The sequence below is a fragment of the Dermacentor albipictus genome, chromosome 10, assembly GCF_038994185.2.
Source record: "Dermacentor albipictus isolate Rhodes 1998 colony chromosome 10, USDA_Dalb.pri_finalv2, whole genome shotgun sequence".
Lineage (NCBI taxonomy): Eukaryota > Metazoa > Arthropoda > Arachnida > Ixodida > Ixodidae > Dermacentor > Dermacentor albipictus.
Window position 1 is genome coordinate 56452401 of NC_091830.1, and position 19625 is coordinate 56472025.

The 19625-nt window shown below is 47.8% G+C and overlaps 1 protein-coding gene across 2 annotated transcripts in view; it reads left to right on the forward strand.

Annotated features, from left to right (window-relative positions):
- Nucleotides 1-19625, forward strand: part of LOC139050396 (uncharacterized) — a 151918-nt gene that overhangs the window by 39699 nt on the left and 92594 nt on the right. For both annotated transcript variants that reach the window (XM_070526696.1, XM_070526697.1), the window contains exon 5: nucleotides 2789-2892. In XM_070526696.1, the coding sequence (XP_070382797.1) occupies nucleotides 2789-2892 (104 nt within the window). The remainder of the gene's footprint in view (nucleotides 1-2788; nucleotides 2893-19625) is intronic.

A 19625-nucleotide genomic window follows, 5' to 3' on the forward strand; every position in this document is an offset into this window, starting at 1 on the left:
CAAGGCCATATTCAGGTGTCGGTTTTCCTATAGAAAGCTGCTTTTCCTTGCTTTTTCCATTTTATCTATACTCATACATTCAGAAACATGTTGCAAAAAGAAAGGTTCCTTCCGTGATTACGTTGTGAGACAAAACGTGCTTTTTAACCCTAACCTTTGTATTTTGACGTAATTAATTTTTCTTGATTGTTCCCTATTCGATTTTTTTTCTTAGTGCTGTCTGCAGTGTTAATTAGTATTCTTACCATTAGCGCGATTAATATGTTTTTATAAAACACGGATGTCCTACGCGTGAATAATGTTCAGTTTTTATTTACCTTATTCTGTTTATATTTCCTGAAAATTATTTTTGCTCACATCATGTTACGAAACACTGATGATATTATTCATAAATATTTAGATATGACATTGTGCACTCATTGCTCACGTATTGATGCATAAAATTAACGAAGATGAATAGAATCGGTTGAAAATTTTTCATATTAGACCACAACTTTTTAATAAAAATGGCATCAAAGCCGATAGTTCTATTACTTGTTATAGACTTTCTGTGAATGCTTCGTTATTATTCATATCATTTCATTTATCCTAGCTAATCGCAGAGCCAAGGGACAACGCTACATAAATCTCGAGGCTTTCCTCAATTCAGATATTCAATAGTTAGGTACCACTGTTTCTGCGACTAGCAACATATATCTTTCGCAGAAAATAAACCTAAAAATTAAATTTGACCTTTTTTGTGCTTAAAGGTCCCTCAAACGGTTTGGGCCCATTTTGTACACGCGTAGTTTTTAGCTACAGTAAAGCATTCCTGCAATAATTCAAAGTGAAGCGTCTCACTTTAAGAGCGCTACAGGACGATCACAAGTTGCCATCCCACCTAGCCAATCTTTTCGCCTCATCTTGTTGCATAAAAGATCTGGGCTAAACTCCGCTTTCACTGCCTTTGCGTCATGATGTGACGTCATGCCGTCTACTTCCGGTTGTCTTGGAGACGCCGCGCGAAGCCTCTCTGACCTCTCTGCTAGTTGCCTGGCTGTCGAGCCCCAGCGAGAGCTATCCATGCAACGTGCGTCGCACACGTTTTGTCGCTGCACAGAGCATGTCCCTTATTTCGGTAATCACAGGCAAGCTGGGCGTTTTGACGGGTGGGCGGAGACATGAACTAATTCCCCTTCAATCTACCATTGCTGTAATAAATAACCGTGAGCAGCCTGAATGGCCTAGATTTACTGTACAGACTACATTATAGGCTTTAAAGTATAGGCTTTAAAGGGAGCCTATGCACTAACTCTAGAAGGACCAGAACAGTGCAGCCACCTGGTGGCAGAGAGCTTAACCAGCCAAAACACAAAGCTTATATTACTGTAACCAAGTGTAAAAATTTTAAACATTTAAAATGACAACGTGTTCACGAATACGCCCCTGGCGGAAACTTACACCAGCATCAAAGTAGAATAGGTTACCGCTATATTAGTTCTCTGTTTGTCTGGTTGGGCTCTGTGCCTCCGAGTGGATGCACCGTGATAGTCGGCAATCCTTGGGCTTCTGTTTATCTGGTAAACCACCCAGCTCTCATGCACTTGCGTTTGCTCGCTAAAACTCCATATTGTGGTAGTAATCCTCCAGCGTCAGGTGGCGCCCACCAACCCGTAGATGCTGGCATCGATCGGACATCGACAGCTTTATGGTCCGCAGTGACTCCTATCGCAGTGGCTTTGCTGTGAAACGCGATGTCACAGCTTGACATATCGCCGATCACTAGATTTACAGCCCACAGCCCAAAGAAAGCGATCCACGGCGCTCTTGCAAAGAAAGCTCTCGACGAACAGCGACCGCTCAGCCTACGTCAACAGGGAGAATGTTTGAACGCAAACATACGACACGTTGTATGTGCTGGAATTGCTTGAGATAGACGGTCGTTGTATGTGGCTTTTCAATTACTTTTTATACAAAGAATATAACCAGAATTACAACCATTGCGAACAACCTTCATTCACCATAAAGTTGGAGCAATTATACATTATGTCACCTGGGTTGCCAATCAAGTAGCTCTACCAATTGGTGTGTATTAGGTCAAATACGTCAGTGGTAAGGGGCCGGCAGAAAACTCAACAGAGCGGCTTCGCTGCAATCGCTAGCGTTCGGCATCACAACAAGAACATCATCATCATCATCATCATCATCAGTCTGGTTACGCCCACTGCAGGCGCAAAGGCCTCTCCCATCCTTCTCCAACTACCCCGGTCATGTACTAATTGTGGCCATGTTGTCGCTGCAAACTTCTTAATCTAATACGGCCACCTAGCTCTCTGCCGCCCCCTACTACGCTTCCCTTCGCTTGGAATCCAGTCCGTAACCCTTAATGACCTTCGGTTACCTTGCCTCCTCATCACACCTCCTGCACATGCCCATTTTTTTTCTTTATCTCAACTAAGATGTTATTACCTCGCGTTTGTTCCCTCACCCAATCTGCTCTTTTCTTATCCCTTAACGTTATACCCATCATTCTTCTTCCCATAGATCTTTTCATAGCATAGCTCTATTCATAGCAAAACATTATAATACACTACAAATTTAGGTGAACTGCTTCAAGGCGTGACTGAATGTTAAGAGGGGCCTACTCAATGACTCATTACGCTTGCGCAAAATCTATAAAACCGTTCAGGGGTCCAATAAAACAGTGGGATAACGTAACTAAAACATGGTTTATCACAAGAAGAACTCCTCTATGAATGGCTACTTAATAAACGTTTTCCTTCTACTTGTGGCCTTTACTTCCTTGCAGTGTCTCTGGACCAAGGGTGGCTGCCTTGGCGGTCATCATGTGCTTTTGCCTGATGGCCATGGCGTGCATGGTGGTCGCCATCATTATTACTACGAGCGATATTCGTAAGCTCCACTCCTCACTGCATTTTTCCGCAATACACATAAGAAGCGTAGAAAGAGTGCAAACGAAGGTTGCGAGAACAACTCTTCATAGGTGTGGGCAAATCATCGCTATGCGCAAATCCAACCAATTTGTTATTCTACGCAATTCAAATTCACTTCTGGAATGTGACAGACGGCCCTTAAGTTGCAACGCACATAACGAACCGCAACATTTGTTTTATAGTAGTACTAAGCATTCGGGTCGCATGGGGACCTAGCACCTATACTGCACGGCCTCCCACCAGTGTGACGCTGGCTGCGCCTGTCACATGCATTGGTTATTTGGACGTATAATGTAACGTGGTCGGTATGCTTTGTCTTATGTGAACTGTAAAAGAAACCTCATTGCTAAACGTGTTTCAGGAGTCTTATTTGCACGCTCCGCCAAGGCTAGGCCACCGGCGGACTGCATATCTGGCACTGACACTGAGTCATGTATAACTGCTCCTCGAAAATTTTCCCCGCCATTTCTGGCTCATCTGTCCTGAAACAATAATCGTGCGTCTTGCGCAACCTTGTTTTCTTCTCCTTTAGCGCTAAGCACTTGATACATTCCTTTCGGGACCGTTATGTCACGTTGATATGCGCAGGCCATTCGAGGCATGAACAGTACGGGGAGCACAGCGCTAAAAAAAGGAAGCTGACACAATTACGTGATAATTCTGGTTTGGGGAAACACAAACCTAAGGAGGTTCAATATATAAGAGGGAAAAGGACCGAGTAGGCCTAATCCAACACAAAAGAACGGTTCCATAGTGACGGTTATCGGCTGGAAATGACCGGCAAGTAGCACCTGAGGTGTTTTCCGACGCTGGCAGCGAGCAGAGGAGGCAACATAGCGTCGGACGGAGCGAGCAACACCAATCCTATAGACGTAGCGGTGGACGCGGTCGTACATGCGGGTTACCCCAAGATATGCTGCAGTGGGTGCGTCATACATCTCAAACAGCACAGTCTGTCGCAGATGTTTTGGCACGAGAAGAAGATCAGAGCAGTCAGGGAGGAAGTTCCTTCGGTACAGAATTCCGCCCTTGAGGACATATCGGTGACCTGATGTGTCGGTAGCTGTAGAGTGCAAACGCTCGATGAGTGCTCGCAGCGATAGGTCTCGGTAGTGCTCATCGGTGATTTTAGCGAAGGCAGACACAGAGAAAATGCCATTGGCGGTACTGCTGTCGGCGTCGCCGGGCTCGTCAACCGGGTAACGAGACAGGCAGTCAGCGTCCTTGTGTAGTCGGCCAGATTTGTAGCTGACAGAATACGACTATTCTTGGAGGCGTAATGCCCAGCGACCAAGACTTCCTGTGGGATCTTTCAGTGAGCATAACCAGCAAATGCGTTATGGTCTGTGACAACGGAAAAGGGTGGCCATATAAGTATGGGCGGAATTTCGCTACCGCCGAAACTGGGGCCCGACACTCGCGCTCGATCATGGAATAGTTGCGCTCCGCGGGTGAGAGGAGCCTGCTGGCGATAGCGATAACATACTCCGGCAATTCTGTGACGCCAGTACTCCGCCAATTCTTTGACCGCTGGCATCAGTACGGACTTCGGTAGGCGCAGAAGGATCAAAATGGGCCAGAACGGGAGGCGTTGTGAGAAGGTCGATTAGATGGGAGAATACAGAGGCCTCATTGTCGCACCACTGGAAAGGGGCTTTTTTTTTCAAGCGCTCAATTAGTGGTAATGCTGTGGATGCGAAATTTTTCACGAAACGGTGGAAGTACGAGCAAAGATCGATGAAGCTGCGCACATCCTTGGCACACTTCGGAACAGGGAAGTGGGTGACAGCATGGATCTTCCTGGTGAATATCGGAAAACATACACTGTTAACCCCCTACCCAAAAACATGGACCCAAACCTCCACACGGCGCGAAGGGACGCAAGGGCGAAATACGTCGAAAAGTACCTGGCCACAAAAAACACAATAGTATACACAGATGTTGCTGTATAAGCCAAGAAAAGAGGCACAAACATAGCAAAGACACCTGCGATAATAATAAGCCAGGGCTACAAAGAGATCAGCAGTGCGTCAATGAAGGACTGCTCGGTAACGGAAGCTGAGGAAATAGCCGTAGCTCTAGCGGCAGTGGAGGGCTACCGATCCGAAAGGTCTTTAACAATACTCACCGACTCGCAAGAAGAAGAAGAAGAAGAACAAAACTTTATTCGTTGAAAGAACTTCGTTGCCCCTAAAACGGGGTAACGCCGTGTGGTCGGGCCCCTATTCCAAGGCACCGCTGGCCCTCGCCATCCTTTCTGCCCTGCGGACTAGCCTGAGCTGATCCCCAAGGGCGGAGCTGGATAGCAATGCCTCCCACCTCGCTCTCGTGTTATTATCTTCTTGTTCTTCTGTGTGAGCTGTGCACTCCCATGTGATGTGGTAGAGCGTTGGTGTGCTCCCACACCACGGGCATATGTCCTTGTATGCTGTTGGGTAGTATATGTGCAATTTATGTAGGTTTATGTATGTGTCTGTTTGGAGTCTGCGTAACGTCGCTGAGTCCATGGCTGAAAGGTTCCTATGCGGGGCTGGGTAGAGCCTTCTGATTTCCCTGTAGTGCTGCAAGATCGCTTGGGAACTTGGATCGATGGGTGTCGGGTCCTCCACCATGTTGCCATGGGTAGCTCGGCAATTAGTAAAACCTCGAGCCACCTCATCTGCATGGAGGTTCCCAGTAACACCCTCGTGTCCCGGGGCCCATGTTATCGTTTGGGTATACCTGACGTCAAGGTCTCTGTTGATTTCGGTAAGTATCCGGCATGCCCTCGCGCTGATCTGTCCCCTCTGATAGTTTTTACATGTGGCCTGAGAATCTGTGACTATTGTTAGTGGAGCATTGCGCTCTATGCCTTCTCGTATAGCTCGGGAAACCGAAGCACAGGCCGTGATTTTCCCTTTACGGTTTACGACAACTGCCACCATGTTCTTTGCGTTGGCCCGATATGGTGAAGCATCCGTGAATCGTGCAGTGTCCGAGTATTTTGTCGTTTTGTCTATGTATTCTGCTCGAGCTTTTCTCCTTCCTGCGTGTAATGTCGGATCCATGTTTTGTGGTATTGGTGATACCCCATACAAATCTCTAATATGGCAGGGTAAACCTTTTGCGTTTTGGTGTATTTGTATGCATCCTCCAAGGCCGACTCTTAGGAGAAGAGCTCTGCCGATTGTCGTTTGCGCCAATCGACTCCTCTGCGCTATGAGTTGGGCCTCAACCAGCTCATGAAATGTATTGTGGAGGCCGAGGGCTAGAAGCTTCTCATTTGAAGTGTTGCGTGGCAACCTCAGGGCTGTCTTATATGCCATCCGTATTATTGTATCAGCCGTTTCTTCTTCCTCCCTGTTCATGGTATGGTAAGGAAGGGAGTACATTAGTCTGCTGATGACCAGGCTTTTCACCAGTCTGAGGGTGTCCTGTTCCCCCATTCCTGCCCGATTATGAGCCACACGGGCTATCATCCGGTTAATTTGTTGCGTTGTTTTTCTGATCGTGTTTAAAGTGTGTAAACATCTGGCATTAGATTGCAGCCACATCCCCAACACTCTTACTATTGACCTCTCAGGAATAATTTTCCCATCCAGCCTGATCTCGAGTTTGAGTCTCGGGTCAGTTCTTTGTTTTTTTGTTTTTGTGAGGCGAATGAGTTCCGACTTCTCCGCAGAGCACTGTAGTCCTCTTTGTTGCGTATAGTTTTTTTTTGTTTTGTTTGTTTGTTTATTTGAACCTCAAGGGTCCCTGGCGGGACATTACATGAGGGGTGGGCGCAAGAACGGCGGTTAACAATGAATGTTACATGAGAATCATGACGATGACATGGCTTCCTCGATGGCAGTCTTGAAATGTGCTGGGTCAGGGATTTGTGCTAATTGACAGGGAAGGTCATTCCAGTCGCGAGCTGTGTGGACAAAAAATGATTTCTGAAATGTAGTTGTTCGGGAACGATGCGGGATGACGCTGTTTGGATGGCCTGTGCGGGGTGTTCGACGTACTGGTAGGATGAGGTTGCTGTCACGGGGCGAGCAATGGAAAAACCTGTGATAAAGGCATAGACGTGAAATTCGGCGACGGGAAGCGAGAGAAGGAAGTTTTAGTTGCAATTTCAAGGCGGATATGCTAGAGTATCGAGAGTAGTTTGAAAGAATAAAGCGAGTAGCACGATTCTGAACAGATTCAAGGGCTGAGATAAGGTTAGACTGATGGGGGTCAAATATTGCGCAAGCGTATTCAAGTTTAGGTCGTACAAATGTTTTATAAGCTAGTAATTTTAAGGAAGGAGGTGTCATGCGCAGGTTACGTCGGAGATACCCAACTGCTCGATTAGATGAGTTTATTATGTGGTTAATGTGGCAAGACCATGTTAAGTCACTAGCAAGGTTAATGAAAAGATACTTAAAAGAGTTAGTGGAAATAATAGTAGTATCGTTAATTTTATAAGTAGGCGGAGTATAATTTCGGCGGCGGTGAAAAGAAATTTGTGCGGTCTTTGTAGTATTTAGGGACATTAGCCATTTAGTGCACCACCGCTGTATGTTATCCAGGTCATTTTGGAGGATGTTAGCATCCTCGGCGTTAGTTATGGGGCGGTAGAGTACGCAATCATCCGCGAATAGGCGGATACTAGATGTTACTGTGGAAGGCAAGTCGTTAATGTATATTAGAAAGAGCAAGGGGCCAAGAACCGTGCCTTGAGGTACTCCTGAAAGAACGTGTGAGTAGGATGATGAGAAGCCATTAGCGGAGACAAATTGCATGCGGTCAGTCAAAAAGCTTCGAATCCAGTTCAAGACACTAGGATGAATGTTTAACAAGGACATTTTAAGCAAAAGGCGGGAATGGGGTACTTTATCGAAAGCTTTCTCGAAATCTAGAAATAGCGCATCAATTGGGATATTGCGGTCAAGATAGGAATGAATGTCATGCAGGAACAAAGCTAATTGGGTTTCGCATGAGTGGTCTTTCCGGAATCCGTGTTGGTTTGGATGAAAAAAGTCGGCCGATGTTAGGAATGTGGCAACATTAGAGTAAATGACGTGTTCCATGATCTTAGAGCATACACTGGTTAACGAAATGGGTCGGTAATTACGTGGGGATGATCTGTCACCTTTCTTGAAAACCGGAATGACCTTCCCAATTCGCCAGTCGTGTGGGACTGTGCCTGTATCAAGCGACTGTTGAAAAATGAGGGAAATAATGAGACTACAAACATGTTTAGTATTCTTTAAGACTTTCGAATTAATTCCATCGATACCGCAGGAAGATGAAAATTTTAGTGAGTCGATAATATTAACAATACCATGTGCGTTGAAGGTGATGCCATCCATTGGTGGATGCGGCAAAGGCGCAGGATCAGTGAAATCACGAGTTGTTTCCTTAGTAAAGACTGATGAGAATGCATGGTTCAAGACATGGGGTACGTCGGATACGCCTACTGGTGAGCCAGTGCTGTCAATGAGAGAAATAGTAGTATCAACATCAGGGATGATTGTTTTCCAGAAGCGCTTAGGGTTGCTTTGTATCATTTCAGGGAGGGTAGTAGAAAAAAAACGGAGCTTAGTTTGGGTAGTGAGATCGGAATATTGCTTGGCAGTGGTGTGGTATTTGGTCCAGGCACATTTGGTGTTAGATAACTTGGCAGAACGGAAGAGGCGCTTTTTCTTGTTATTTAAACGCTTTAGTTTAACATTAAACCACGGAGAACGTTTTCGCTCTGTTATGCTGATGGTAGGGATGTAAAGTCGAATCAAACGCAGCATTTCTGACTTGAAGAGAGACCAGTTCGACTCGGCAGAACGCAAGTGGTAGGTAGAAGCAAAATGGCTATGGAAAACAAGAAGGTCACGATTCATGCTAGTGTAGTCTCCTTTGTCGTACAGCGTTAGTACTTTTTTGGATTTAGGACTTTTGGTAACGCTGGTAGAAAAGGTAGTGTGAAGTACAACGTGGTCACTAAGGCCCGTAATGTACGAAGGAGCACAGAACTCGTCAGGGTGAGTGGTTAAAATGAGGTCAAGAATGTTTGATGTATGGTCAGTCGTGCGGGTGGGCTCAGAAACAATTTGAGACAGGCCGATAGTTAAGCATGTGTTTAGGAATTCACTAGATGCCTGACATTTTGTTAGGGTGCGGGACATATCATTCCAATCTATGGACGGAAAGTTGAAATCACCGAAAAGCAAAATTGGGGTGCGTGGGTAAGATGAGATTAGGGAATCGAGCATGTCGTGAAAGAGCGTTATGAAGGAACTGTCCGTATCAGGCGGTCGATAGCATACACCGATGAGTACGCGAGGGGATGAAGCATGACAGCACACCCAAATCGTTTCCAACGAGGTTACTACGTTAACAGCTGAACAATTTAGAAGGCGCTTGGTAGCGATAAGAACACCACCGCCACGGCAGCCGTCAGGTCTGTCTTTTCGGAATATATCGAAGTCAGGAAGTTCGGACAGGATTTCGGAATCTAAGATTGATGAATTTAACCATGTTTCAGTCAGCAGAACGACGTTACTGGATGATGAGCTGATAAGACTGCATACGAAATCACGCTTCGGTATTATACTGCGAATGTTAGTGTAAAGAAGGGACAGATGATCGTTTTTGGGCCGTACGTTACTGCTTGGGGGAAGTGGTGGCTGCTATGATTTACGTTCGAGCACTTTCTCAGTGGTGTGATCAAAGATGTACGTTTTACCATTAGAGATTAGCCTGTTGTGACGGAGTTTGTAGGGGATGTGGTTAGTTTTCGCAAATTCAATGAGGCGTTTACGGGCGAGTCGGGTGTTAGGGCAGAAGTCTTCGCTGATTGCGTAATCAGACGATTTAAGCTTATAAGCTGATGATAAAACGCGTTCTTTGTCCTTGAACTGCAGAAACTTGACTATGATTGGGCGGTGCTTTCTACTTTTGAATGTTCCTAGACGATGCGCTCGCTCGATGTTATTGCTTTCGATGGTTATATTCAGGTTCTTCTGGCAGTGATCAATTATAAGTTTTTCAGAATCACTCCAGCTTTCGTTTTCCGCATCTTTGAGCCCATAGAACACCAAATTGCTTCGGCGAGACATGTTTTCAAGGTCATCCATTCGGGTAGTCAAAGTAGATACTTGAGCTGAGCAGTTGGCGGTAATGATTTGTATACTGTCAATTTGAGGTCTTATATTAGAAATGGACTTGAAATCTGTCTCAATCTTCGTAAGCCTAGTGTTTAGGTGCGCAAATTCTTTCTCATGCTCCTCAAGGGTGGACTTGATAGAGCCTAGCTGCTCAAGGATTGTTGACTGTCCGGATTGTAAAGCTGTAAGCGCGGTAAGTATATCTTTGGAATTGTCAGCAGTAGAGGAAGGGAGAGGACCGGGATTAGTTTCCACATCCCCGGCCAGCAATAGTAGTTTCAACAACATGTGGGAACACTCGTAAAACATAGCTATAGATCGCCGTGGGCCCGGCAGCACAAACAGACAATGGTTACTGGAGCGCTTGGCGTAAAGGCTGTGATAATTCATTACCTGCGTAACGAAGAAGCGAAAGCAGTTAGGGCGATCCATTTCAGTAGCACCGCCGAGCCCACTAAGCGCTACGATGGTTTGGTCGGGCCTTATGTAGCCGAATCCAGGGGAGGGCACGGCGATTGTCGCAGATAGCGTTGACGGTTTCCAGGGGTTATGCAGATGATGCAGCGGAAGCAAGGTATCCGTAGTTGCAGGCGGAGGCTCGCACGTGGCTGTCCAAGCTTGATCTTGCGGCGTTTGTTCCATGTCGGTATGAGCATGCGCAGAAGGAAGCACAGGCAACGGCACGACTGTCGATGATGTGCAGGCGGACAGCACTCCGAGAACAGCGAGCAGATGGGGCCAGGAAAGTGGGGTGAACTGCGTAACGAAGAAGCGAAAGCAGTTAGGGCGATCCATTTCAGTAGCACCGCCGAGCCCACTCTATTATTATATTGGCTGCCCATTGGAGCTTTTCCTCCTTCTCTCCCAAGTTGCCCTTGGTTATCCATATCGTTATATCATCCGCGTATAGGGAATGGTGGACGTCGGGGATTTCTTGGAGTTTTTTAGCTAGTCCAATCATGGCTATGTTGAAGAGTGTAGGCGAAATCACCGCACCCTGTGGAGTTCCTTTGTTGGGAGGATGGATGACTTCAGATTCATCATTTCCTACTTTTATAACTGCTGTTCTCTGGTTGAGGAAGCTTCGGATGTACTGGTACGTCCTTTGACCGCAGCTGGTCTCTGCAAGTCCATCCAGTATCCCTTTGTGACTTACGTTGTCGAAGGCCCCTTTTATGTCGACAGCCATGACAATGTGTTCTCCGGCCTTGGGGACGTTCGTTAAGACTTCCTCCTTTAAAAGCAGGAGTATGTCCTGTGTTGACAGATGTGGTCTGAAGCCAAACAAGGTATCAGGCATTAAGTTGTTTTCTTCAAGGTGACGTTGGAGTCTAGTGTTTACTAATCTTTCGAACACCTTCCCTAGGCATGATGTAAGAGAGATGGGCCTAAGGTTGTCTAAAGTAAATTTCTTCCCTGGTTTTGGAATCATGATTATCACAGCATGTTTCCATTGCTGTGGTATCGTTCCTTTGACCCAATGATCATTTATAAAGTTCGTAAGGGCTGTTATGGCTTCATCATTCATGTTTCTAATCATGGCATTTGATATTTGGTCTGCCCCTGCCGCTGTGTTCCGTTTTGTACTGGCGATTGCTGCTTTAACTTCTGCTACCGTGAAGAGTTCATCCATTTCTGGGTTTGGGTGTCCGATGTAATCAGCTTGGTATGGGGGTATCGGGGCTTTGTTACCGAAGCATTTTCTATGGACTGCCTGTAGGAGTTCTTCTTTTGTGCCTGGGTACGAGTGTAGCAATCGCTCCAAGTTCTTTTGTCCTTCGCGTCTGGTTTTGAGCGGGTCGATCATTCCTCTGAGGATGTTCCACGTTTTTGCCGTCCCTAGGGTTCCATTAAGTGATCCGCAGAAGCGTTCCCAGTTGGCTGTTGTAAGTTGATTAGCATATTCCTCGGCCTTCTGGGTTATTTCTTTGATTTTCATTTTGAGTTTGCGGTTGCATTTCTGTCGCTTCCATCTTTTGGTCAGGCTTCGTCTTGCATCCCACAGATGCAATAGGTGAGGGTCCACTTCAGGTGTTTTGTCTGTTCTGGTGATGGTTTTGGTATGTTTCTGCTTTATATTTCGTATGCATTCGCACCAATTATCTAAATCATTTATGTCCGTGGTATGTTCTTTAAGTGATTCTCTGTACGCCCGCCAGTCTGTTATTTTAGCTGTACCTATTTGTTTGCGGATTTGAGCTGTGCGGATTGTGGTGCTTATAATGCAATGGTCACTGCCTAGATTTTCGAGGGTGTTGCACCACTCCGCATTTGGACAATTTTTGGTTATTGTTAAGTCCGGACTTGTGTCTGCGGAGATACTATTCCCTGTTCTTGTTGGCATTGCAGGGTCTGTTAGAAGTGTCATGCCGAGCGCTTCTATTTGCCCCATGATATTTTTGCCTTTATTGTTCTGGGTTGGATACCCCCAGCTTGAGTGCCTGGCATTAAAATCCCCAACTATCACTAGAGGTCTCCCCTTCGCCATTTTTGCGGCCTCTTGAAATAGTTTGTCGAACGTTGCTCTTTTCTGACTCGGCGGGCTGTAGACATTAATTATGAAGGCACTCTTTCCTCTGGTGCCTTTATATGTGATTTCGGTTATTATATCCTCCTGAGACCCGGGATGCATTTGGGTGCACAGATTTTCCCCAAACTTTCAGAATACATCAGTATGGTTATGAAGGTGAAAAGTGTTAAATGTTTTTTCAATAGCCGTGATAATTTCAGCTCAGCGCGATGTCCAACATATTGGACACTGGGATGCTACCCGGTCTTCCTTCACCAAGTGCGCACGTAATGACGTACCGCAGATATTACGCAAAACTCGTGTGCTAAAATATTTTAATAACTCAAAAGGCAAAGTAGTCAATAAAGTACATAAGAAGAGCATTCCTCTGCTCAAAACAAAAATTTTGCTTTTGTGTTCACTTCTCGTGGGCAATTTCAAAACACCTGTTTGTCCTTGGTGATTCAGAAGAAGAGCCGACATTTGGTGCAAAAGAACTTTGTTTTTATGTGGCAGCCCTGTAGTCTGCAACGGGCAGCGTTTGCAGTGTCTGCCAGTATTGAGTAGTGGGTAGTGCTCTTTTCTTGGGGTTCTCGAGGAGACAGCTGAGCCTGCTTTGATGGCGGAGGCCACTCGGCTTCGTTCTCACTCTCCGTTTCATCCTGTTTCTTCCCTTGAGCCACGAGAGTCTCAGCAACAGATTGGCGGAACTGCATATATTTGAGTATTTCTTTCCGCTGTTTCTTTACGGAGCGTATGTCCCGCGTGTTCTAACCCAGGAGTTGTTGAGGGCAATGTCGAAGAGGTGAAAGATGGCTCTGATTGTCTACTTGTTGACGCCTGCTTTTATACTGTAGTAACTTATCATTCGGTCTGCCTTGTAAACACCACCCATGTTGACGTTCTGCCTGCGAACAATATCTGGTAGAGGGATATTGACATGTTTTTCCCTTACAAGACCACCTGCGACAGTAGGTGTCTTGCTGGTCCAAGCCATGGATTGAATAAAGAAACGTTATCGGCTTAATTCATCAGACACACGAGGCCGGTCCCCCTGAAGAAAAAATGAGCCGCGATTTCGTCCACAAGCCGCTAAATGCCAACAGTACTCGTCTGCTGTTCATAACAAGGCCATCACAAAAGCGCGGTCAAAATTACCGGGTTGAGTCCTAGCGTCCAACGTAATGGACACGCGAAATCAAAGGAGGAGTAAAAAAAAGTAAGCGCGCGAACAGTTAAAATTTTTTTTCTGCGCGTACGCTGTTGTATTAACTTTAATACAAAATCAAAGATATGCCCTAAAAGCAGGTAGAAATACGAGAAACAGTGCTTACTTCTCTGGCAGTTGCCGTAAAACGCCGCGCCGCTTAATTCCGCCATTGCGGAACTGTTTCGGCGGGAATTTAAACGATGTATTTTCATCAATGCTGCATAGATGGCACAAGCAGATGTCCAATAAGCTGTACAGTGCGGTTTTATGAGGATGAAAGCCTTGTCACAGGAGTAGTGTCTCATATCTGAATGTCCAATATATTGGACAAATCCCCATAGCGGGGTCTCAGGAGGATATGCGGAATGTCCGTTCCTTCTATGGATTTGTGACATATTGCCGTTACTTTCTTGTCCACCAATGTTGCGACCTTCCAGTTTTCACCTTCGGTATTGAAGGTTTCGTATCCCTGTAATTTTGGGTTTGTTCCGGCTTCTTGCAATGCAATGATAGCTGGTGATCTGTTTTGTGTCATCACCAGCTGCGACAGTTGTCCCATTTTACGCCGGAACCCGCGGCAGTTCCACTGCCATATTTCGCACTCTTCGGAAGCGTGCTTTTGATGTTTAGGCATTGTGTGTCGCCTGGGTCATGGCCGACAAGCCTGGCCTGTTGTATACTTTTTCTGCCTTTTCTCTTATGCTGCTGCCTGTGGCATGTTTTCTCAGTGCTTTCGTAAATTCTATTTGTTGTGCCTGGATTTTCTTGTCCAGAGCTTCTAGTTTTCGATCTACCTGAATCATCACCTGCTCAACGATTGTGGGTATAACTTCTTTTATGGTTTCTTTCAACATCGACAAGGTAATTACGGTGTCGCCTTCTAAATTCGGTAGTTTTTGTCCTTTCTGTCCTGTCTGAACTGGTTTAGATTCTCGTTGTGGTTGCTGCATTTGTTGCTTTTTCAATTGCCTATTTTCTCTTTCTAGGTCTCCTATTCGCACTCGCATGAGCTCTAGTTCGCGTTCTAGGCGTGTGAGTTGTGTTGTTTGGTGTGGGGGTTGGGAGGCGATTGCTGCCCAGCTCACCTTGTTTTTGCCTTCTTTGTTCACAGTCTTCTTGCTCTTCTGCTGTTGGTTTGTTGTTTGGCCCCTCTCTTGGCCACTGTCCCTGGAGTTGGAGCGGTCTCGGGAGCTGGACCTGGATCGGGAACTGGATCGGGACCTGGAACGGGCCCCATCTGGTGATGCAGAGTCCTCACGGTCCGTGCTGAACCAGCGTCTCTTGAGGATGCCGTTGGCTTGTGGTCGGCGTAGACGTTGCGACAGTGGTGGCCTGCCCCTTTGGGGGACCCGTTTGAGTTTCTTGGTGCACTCCGATGCCGCCGTGGGATGAGCCCCCCCGCACAGGGCACACTCTGGATCACAGGTGTGGCCCTCAGGAGGGTCCCTTAGCCAACAATTGCTGCACGCCTTTGCCGTGGGCGTTGGACAAACGTCCGTTCTATGTCCCTTACTTTTACACAGTTTGCAGTATTGTCTTGTGGGCTGATAAGGCACACATGGCATTTCGCCACCGTAATAGTAGACGAAGCGTGGCACTATCGGTCCATCGAACGTTATCACTGCGGTTTCAGACTTGCCGAGCATCCGGGCTTGGACGATTGTCACTCCTTGAGTGCGCACTCGGAGATGACTTAAAAGTTCCTCTTCTGGGGTTTCGCGTTCCAGTCCGTGTACCACTCCTTTAAGGTACCCTTCAGGGGTGGTTATGTAGGTGTTCATCGGATGTTTAGTGCCATTGAGCTCCAGCGTTTTGATCTTCACGATCTTCTCCGCCACTTGTTCTTATGGGGTACTTACAATGATTATGTTTGACCCGTTGCGGAGGCGAAGCAAAAATTTATCGCTCCTGCAGGTCGCCGGGTCGCCGCTTGCACGCTCTATCGCTCGCGCAACTTCGTAGATTTTAAGTTCTTTTACAACTAGCCCTGGCTTGGGACGCATGATAATTTTCATGTCATTTCTGGGCAGCGGCGCCGCGCGCGTTCGCCGTCGGGCTCTTATAGACGCTACGCCGCGTTTCGCTCGCTCTCCTGCAGGCGCCCTGGCAATGCAGCTGCTGTTGCCCTCACCGTCGCCTCGAGCTCCGCTGTCATCAGTGGCTGCTCGCAATTGTTTTCTTAAACCTTTTCGTTCTCGCAAAGATAGTGCAAGTTGCCACTGACCGTTCTTGGCTTCGTCGTCTTCCCTTGCTGTGTTTTTCTCCTCGTTGTCGTCGGCGTCGCTGTTTGATTCCCCCTGTGTCACCTCGTCAGGCGAGAGGAAGTCCTCTTCAGCGTCGGCCGCAGATCCCGCGGTTTCGATGGCTTGGTCATCCGTGTCCATGGTGTCCTGGGCTGTTTCCGGGTCGTTGTCCGTTGGAAGTTGGGCCGTGGCGGCGCTACGCTTGGGCCGGGAGCTGACTGCCGGGGGTCCGCGCTCCGCTACGCCGTTACGCTTAGCGTGGCGGGCCGGCATGCTCGGGTGGTGGTCTTTTCTTGGAAGAAACCGGGTCCACTTGTCAAAAAAGGGGGTATCAGCGCGTTCCTGGTGTCTTCCTACACAAATCCTGCGAATTCCGTGGTGGTCACATGATTTGACCGCTACTAGGCAAGATTATTGACAGAGCCGATGCGAACACGTCTGCACTCCTCGGCTACGTGTCGGAATTACATGAACGGCAGAATAGGACGCACGGCGCTTCACATCCTCCGCTCCTGCAGGGCTAACAACAAACAAAGTCAGGCATACAATTTTCTGGGTACCGGGAAACGCTGGAATAGAAGGGAACCTAAGGGCGGACAAGGTAGCTCGAGAGCACACAAGCCGAGCGGCCTTGCGGGAGGAGGATAGGGTGGGGAAGGAGCGACGGACAGGCTATAGTGGTCGCTGGAATAGTTCGCAAAATAGCCTGCCTACTGCATTCTAATAAAGCACTATGCCCAATTTACGTAAGGAAAACAATAGCACATGCATTATCGTACAGTGTGCTGAGATATGGAATCTGTTCTTTTTATTTCTGTTCAGTGTTTTGGCGCAATAAAGTTGATTCTTTACTAAAATCCATAATTCGGGCGGTGATGTATGGTGTGCACATTACTAACAATTCCAGTCTTTTTTCATGCTCGCACATGCCCTCGTTCAGGCTGTTATTCAAAGAAACGGTAATCCTTTTGTATATATGGAACAATGAGTTCTGCCTCCCGTATGTCCCCGCCAGAGCATCACGTACACGCGACCGCTTTACCTTACCAAGAGTAAGGACAAGATATGGCAAACGTGTCCGTGCCTTCTATGTACCTGATGTGTTAAATGACCTGCCAGATAAAGTTTTATCTTCCAGCACACGGAAAGAAGTTAAATCTTATATTTTTGATTTGTATGTGTAATTTGGTTCCTTTCTTCCTTTCTTTCTTTCTTTCTTTAGTTTTATTTTTGAGTTTTGTACATAACTGATTTACTGTGCCGCTCCCGGGCTTGCTGCATTCTGCCGAGCGCTGGCCCACAAGCCCATTGTTGGCTTGGGCAGGCTCGTATTTGTATGTCATTTGCGAAATAAATAAATCATTTTTATATATATATATATATATATATATATATATATATATATATATATATATATATATATATATATATATATATATACCGAGAGAGACCCAGGTGTTCTTCCACACGGCGTGCGGGATATTTTTGCAGATGGAAATGTCCGGATTAGTGTTCCGTTGTACGCTGGAGCCGATGCGGGTGGGTACCGAGAAATCGTTAAGGACGGTCAACTCTCCGTTCTGCAAGAATGTCCATAGTGCCAGGCCCTTCTTGCAGTTCTTGTGCTAACCCCAACTTACGTGATGAAAGTTGTAATTGCCAAGAATTAGGAGCGCGTTCCGGCTCGCGCATGAGAGGACGGTGCGGAGAAGGACGAGAAGGGGACCTCCAGGTGTGCGGGGTGGGCTGTATACATTAAGGACAAAAAGGCTGGCATATTGCCGCCGCCGGGGGAGAAGATCAAAGAAGAGGTGAGTGCATTCCGGAACGTCGAGCGGATGCTCGATTGCCACGTATGCGCGATGAACTAGCGTGGCAACGCTCGGAGGTGAAGGGGAAGCAGGGTGGAAAGCTGTGTAGTCACATAATTTTATTGCGGAGGTATCTTGAAGGGCGATGATAGTGGAGAGGCCGGAGGGAGGGATGTTCTGGAGGCAGAGCTGCATCGTGTGCCGGTTTACGCGCAAGCCGCGGCAGTTGCACTGCCAGAAATTAAGGCGCGGGGTTGTGTGGCCATATTGAGGCCGGTGTGCCCCTGCTGGTGCAGGGTGTTTGGAAGATGAGGATGAGGGGAGGAGGGATGAGACATTAATGGTCATTTCGGCAAGATCGGATTCGAGGGAACTCTGGCGGGCCTCAATTTTGGCCATGCGGTTGTTAATTTGAGCCATCCAGCTCTGCTTGTCCGTACGCAGTACTGTAATGGTGGCCATGATGCGTCGTTCATGTGCCTCGAGGACTGAGGCGTGTGGCGGATGACAGCCTCCATCTCCGGGGTGGGGGCAGGTTCTGTAGAGGAGCGCCTCTTATGTGGAGGGCTGAGGGAGGGGGAGGCGGCACTAGAAGATGCGGCCGAAGAGGAGGCGGACATAGGGACGGGAGGTGGTGGCGGTGATGTCTGGAGAGCGATGGGTCAATAGGTTTGGTGAGGGGAAGAGGTGGGGAGGTGGGGGCGCGCGAGCAGCGCCTGCAGCTGTTCTTTCAGTAGAGCAATGTGGTTGCTCTGGGCGCTGCGATTTGAGCTTTGAGCTTTTCTTTATCGGGGTCCGGCAGGGTCGATGGGGTGTCTTGCCCCGGTAGCGGTGGAAATGAGACGGAGCGGTGGTGAGGGCTGCGGTCCCGGCTTGATCGGAAGCTGGATCGTTGACGGGGACGCGATGAACCGTTGTCTTTGGCGGATGGTGTTGACTGCACTGAGCTGGATGGCAGTTGACTTGGGACTGGATGCGAGTAGGGAGGGACTCACCCCACCCCCGTTCGAAGCGGAGCTTACACAGGCGCGACCCTTTGTAATGCATATAGGAGTGCAGTCAGGGGGGTCCCGAGCGGCGTGCACAGCTCCGCAGCATGGGCAGCGTCCGGACCTGGGCTTGGTACATACGTTGGAGTGGTGACCATGGCTCCAACAATTGAAACAAGCTTCAGCCTTGGGGCGGAAGGGGTGACAGATAAACAGGCCGCAGTTCAACAACCCGGTGCGAGGGAGTTCTTTCGGGCCGACGAGGTGATCAGGGTGGACCGGGTGCGATCCATCTGCCTTGCGTCAGCGATGGCATAAGTGTTGCTAGGATTCATAGCATGCAGGTCCTCGATTATCTCCTCTTGGTTTTGATTGTCCGCGGCGTTGTAGATTATGCCGCGGAGGGCGTTGTCAGGTGCGGCCACATAAGCGCGAAGTGGGTACAACTGGGTAGCGAGACGCAACTCAAACGTTCGCACATACTGCCAGGTGCGTTGCTCCAAGGGTTTTCTGATAGTGAGAGTTAATGTACGGGTTTATGCGTACGCGGTCCTCGACACGGGCGTCACCGTACTCAACGCTGGTGCTAGAACAGAGTTAGGCAAGGAGAGCCCCATTTGTGGTTGTGCGGAGGTTGAGGCCACCACCAGAGCGGAAGACGATCTTGTAGTCTTCCACTGGGAGACGAGGCAGCTGGACGTGGCGGCGTAGGCGGTTAGTATTCAGCGATGGCGAGGTGCCATGGCGGACTTGAGGTTGGCGTTCATGGCTGAAACTGCTTCCTTTGGATGGGCCGCACGGTGGGCTTGGAGCAATCG